Source organism: Solanum tuberosum, unplaced genomic scaffold (genome assembly GCF_000226075.1).
Source record: "Solanum tuberosum cultivar DM 1-3 516 R44 unplaced genomic scaffold, SolTub_3.0 scf00147, whole genome shotgun sequence".
Taxonomy (NCBI): Eukaryota; Viridiplantae; Streptophyta; class Magnoliopsida; order Solanales; family Solanaceae; genus Solanum; species Solanum tuberosum.
In genome coordinates, this window is record NW_006239070.1 from 1432787 (window position 1) to 1437066 (window position 4280).

The 4280-nt window shown below is 38.4% G+C and overlaps 1 protein-coding gene and 1 pseudogene across 1 annotated transcript; one reads left to right on the forward strand and one right to left on the reverse strand.

Moving 5' to 3' along the window:
- LOC102580635 (cytochrome P450 87A3-like) overlaps window positions 1–957 on the forward strand; it is a 4689-nt pseudogene extending 3732 nt beyond the window's left edge.
- A 75-nt stretch (window positions 958–1032) lies between these two features.
- LOC107061509 (uncharacterized mitochondrial protein AtMg00810-like) lies at window positions 1033–1806 on the reverse strand. Its single transcript, XM_015310827.1, has one exon. It carries the CDS (start codon window positions 1804–1806, stop codon window positions 1033–1035), a length of 774 nt encoding a protein of 257 aa, XP_015166313.1.
- Between the last annotated feature and the right edge of the window lie 2474 nt (window positions 1807–4280).

Below are 4280 nucleotides of genomic sequence, written 5' to 3' on the forward strand. Positions count from 1 at the left end.
AAAAGGGGTAGAAAATTATATATAAAATAAGTTCGGGGGGTAATAGGACCTTAGTAAAGGATAGGTGTGTCTCTGAGATTTCAGGCATAGGTTGGGAGGGTACTTAAGCATTTTCCCTTTTTTTTTTTTTAAAATGATATATTTATAACTTTTTGATAGTTTCTATTTTACCTTTAATAAGAAGTTTTTACAGTCACACAAATATTATCGGTATGTAATGCCACAAAATTTAAAGCTTTTATAACTGCACAAATATTATGATATATTTAATCAAAATACAAGTTTTAAAAGTCTAGGTTTCTTTATTAAACTCTGTACCAATTCAAATTATGTCACACAAACTAGACCAAATAGAGTAATTAGTTGGTAACCAGTCGAAAATAATAATTAATCTACTATATATCACTTGTTAAACTCCACTAATTGTATAAAAGACTCTTTACACTATTAAGAGTCTTATATGAGTTAAAAGGGTTAATAGCATGTTTGATCCTTCAATTATTGATCGACACCTTCTAATTTTAGTCTTTATAATATCTAATTAAGCATATTTAACTTTGAATTGTTTGAAATGTACACTTTTGATTCAGTGTTATGTTACCAATGTGTTATGTTATACTTGTAATGTTGCTCCATATTCGAAGGTAATTAATAGAAATGAGAGAAACAATCGTAACATTCAACAACCTGCTCACATTATGAAGAGATGGAAACTATATTCTTAGAATTCTATATCAGTGGTCACCTACAATCGATGCATAAAGCATATATATAGCTGTAAATGACTAATGACCGACCTACATCAACTTGGAAAGTAAATGACTAAACTGCCCTCTAACTAACTCCTCTGACTGATAACAGACTAATAGAAAATATCCAATAGTCCCCCTCAAGCTGGAGGGTGATAGACATCAAACACTCCAAGCTTGGATAACAAAGAATGATGCTGAGCACTAGTAAGGCCTTTCGTCAGTAAATCAGCAAGCTGCATATTGGTGGACACGCTGAATCAAACCAGATTTGATCCTTTCTCTAAAAAAAATAACAGTCAATCTCTATATGTTTTGTTCTCTCATGAAAGATGGGATTATTAGCAATTTGCAAAGCAGCCTTGTTGTCACAAAACAGCCCCACTGGTGATGACAGAACAACACCAAGATCTCTGAGCAGACCTGTCAACCAAATAATCTCTGCAGTGACAGCAGCCATGCTCCTGTACTCGGCTTCTGCAGAGCTCCTGCTAACCGTGTTCTGTTTCTTGGACTTCCGAGATACTATGGAACATCTAAGCATAATCACATACCCTGTAACCGACCTCCTAGTGTTTGGGCAAGCACCCCAATCAGCATCGCAATATGCAGTCATACTAGTGATGTCTCTAGGGGGAAGAAGAATCCCTAAACCAGGAGCACCCTTCAGATATCTCACTATCCTCAAAGCACTATCCATATGAGAATATTTAGGCCTTTGCATAAATTGACTGAGTACCTGAACTGCAAAACAAATATCAGGTCTAGTGATTGTCACATACAACAACTTCCCAATGAGTTTTTGAAAGCTTAAAATATCTTCTAGCTCAGGATCATCAGAAACTCCTACTGTTGCATCATACGCCACTGTGGTGAGTTTTCTGTTCATCTCCAAAGGAGTTATAGCAGGTTTACTACCACTTAGTCCCACATCTGAAATGAGTTCTAGAACATATTTTCTCTGATTCAAAAGTATCCCCTTCTGTGATCTAAGTATCTCAAGGCCTAAGAAATATCTTAGTTGGCCGAGATCCTTCACCTTGAATGCCTTGTGCATGAGAGAAACAATCGTAACATTCAACAATCTGCTCACATCATGAAGAGATGGAAACTATATTCTTAGAATTCTATTATCAGTGGTCTTCTACAATCAATGCATAAAGTATATATATAGACTCTGTAACAGACTAATGACCGACCTACATCAACTTGGAAAGTAAATGACTAAACTGCCCTCTAACTAACTCCTCTGACTGATAACAGACTAATAGAAAATATCCAATAGTCCCCCTCAAGCTGGAGGGTGATAGACATCAAACACTCCAAGCTTGGATAACAAAGAATGATGCTGAGCACTAGTAAGGCCTTTCGTTAGTAAATCAGCAAGCTGCATATTGGTGGACACGCTGAATCAAACCAGATTTGATCCTTTCTCTAACAAAATAATAGTCAATCTCGATATGTTTAGTTCTCTCGTGAAAGATGGGATTATTAGCAATTTGCAAAGCAGCCTTGTTGTCACAAAACAGCCCCACTGGTGATGATAGAACAACACCAAGATCTCTGAGCAGACCTGTCAACCAAATAATCTCTGCAGTGACAGCAGCCATGCTCCTGTACTCGGCTTCTGCAGAGCTCCTGCTAACCGTGTGCTGTTTCTTGGACTTCTACTAAGGAACATCCAAGAATAATCACATACCTTGTAACCGACCTCCTAGTATTTGGGCAAGAACCCCAATCAGCATCGCAGTAAGCAGTCATACTAATGATGTCTCCAGGGGGAAGAAGAATCCCTAAAACAGGAGCACCCTTCAGATATCTCACTATCCTCAAAGCACTATCCATATGAGAATATTTAGGCCTTTGCATAAATTGGCTGAGTACCTGAACTGCAAAACAAATATCAGGTCTAGTGATTGTCACATACAACAACTTCCCAATGAGTTTTTGAAAGCTTAAAATATCTTCTAGCTCAGAATCATTAGAAACTCCTACTGTTGCATCATACGCCACTATGGTGAGTTTTCTGTTCATCTCCAAAGGAGTTATAGCAGGTTTACTACCACTTAGTCCCATATCTGAAATGAGTCTAGAACATATTTTCTCTGATTCAAAAGTATCCCCTTCTGTGATCTAAGTATCTCAAGGCCTAAGAAATATCTTAGTTGGCCGAGATCCTTCACCTTGAATGCCTTGTGCAAGGTGTCCTTGGCAAGTTGAATTAATGTGAGACTACTACCTGTGATGAGCAAATCATCCACATACACCAAGATCACAACAATGTCTGAACCTGACACTTGTGTGAATAAGGAATGGTCATAGGAACTTTGGCAATAACCTCTTTTACCAGGGCATCAGTGAGTTTAATATTCCATTGTCGTGATGCTTGTTTAAGACCATATAGGGACTTTTTGAGCTTACACACCAAAGGTTCCCCTTGTCTGTGAAAGCCTTGAGGTAATTGCATGTACACATCCTCATAAAGATCTCCCTGAAGGAATGCATTATTGACATCCATGTGAAATAAATCCCAATTCTTAGCAGCTGCAATTCCAATGACAGTCCTCACAGTGACCATCTTGGCCATTGGTGAGAATGTGTCGTGATAATCCAGCCCTTCGAGTTGACTGTAACCTTTAGCTACCAACCTAGCCTTGTACCTTTCAATGTCACCATTTGCCTTGTATTTGATCTTAAAAACCCATTTTGAGCCAATAGCATGAACACCAACAGGCAAGGAAACTAAATCCCATGTGTGATTGTCTTCTAATGCTTGAATCTCCAGTTGCATTGCATTCACCCAATTTGGATCACATGCTGCCTCCTTGAAGCTTTTGGGCTCAACATGAGTTGAAAAAACATGTATAGAAGCCTTGTAGGCAGCGGACAACCTATCATAAGAAAGTACCTTGTCTATAGAATACAATGAAGAAGATGCAGATTTCTTTCCTGTGACATAATCTTTCAACCAAATAGGAGGATTGACACTTCTTCCAGTTCTCTTGAGTGTTTCAATTTCGATGCAGATTTCTTTCCTGTGACATAATCTTTCAACCAAATAGGAGGATTTACATTTCTTCCAGTTCTCCTGAGTTTTTCAATTTCAACTGGTGGCTCAGGATAAGGATCAACATTCATGCTAGGGACCTGAACATCATCACCTGCAGATGGCATGTTAGGGAGTGAAGTCGGAGGCAAATACGCCGGTATCTCTACTGAGGGAGGAGTAACCATCTCAGGCAAGTGCACTCCAAATACATCCTCATCTTCTCCCCGTGAGCTCTTAAAAGGAAAATTGTATTCTCTAAACAACACATCTCTACTCACTAAGCAAGTACCTGATTCTAAATCAAATAACTTGTAACCTTTTTGTGTTTCTGAATAACCAATCAGAACAGTTCTTCTAGCTCTGGCCTCAAACTTAGTCCCTTTAGGCAAAGTAGAAGCAAAACACAAACAGCCAAAGACCCTCAAATGATCATAAGCAGGTGGTTTATGGTATAACATCTCATAAGGTGTCTTACCTTGTAG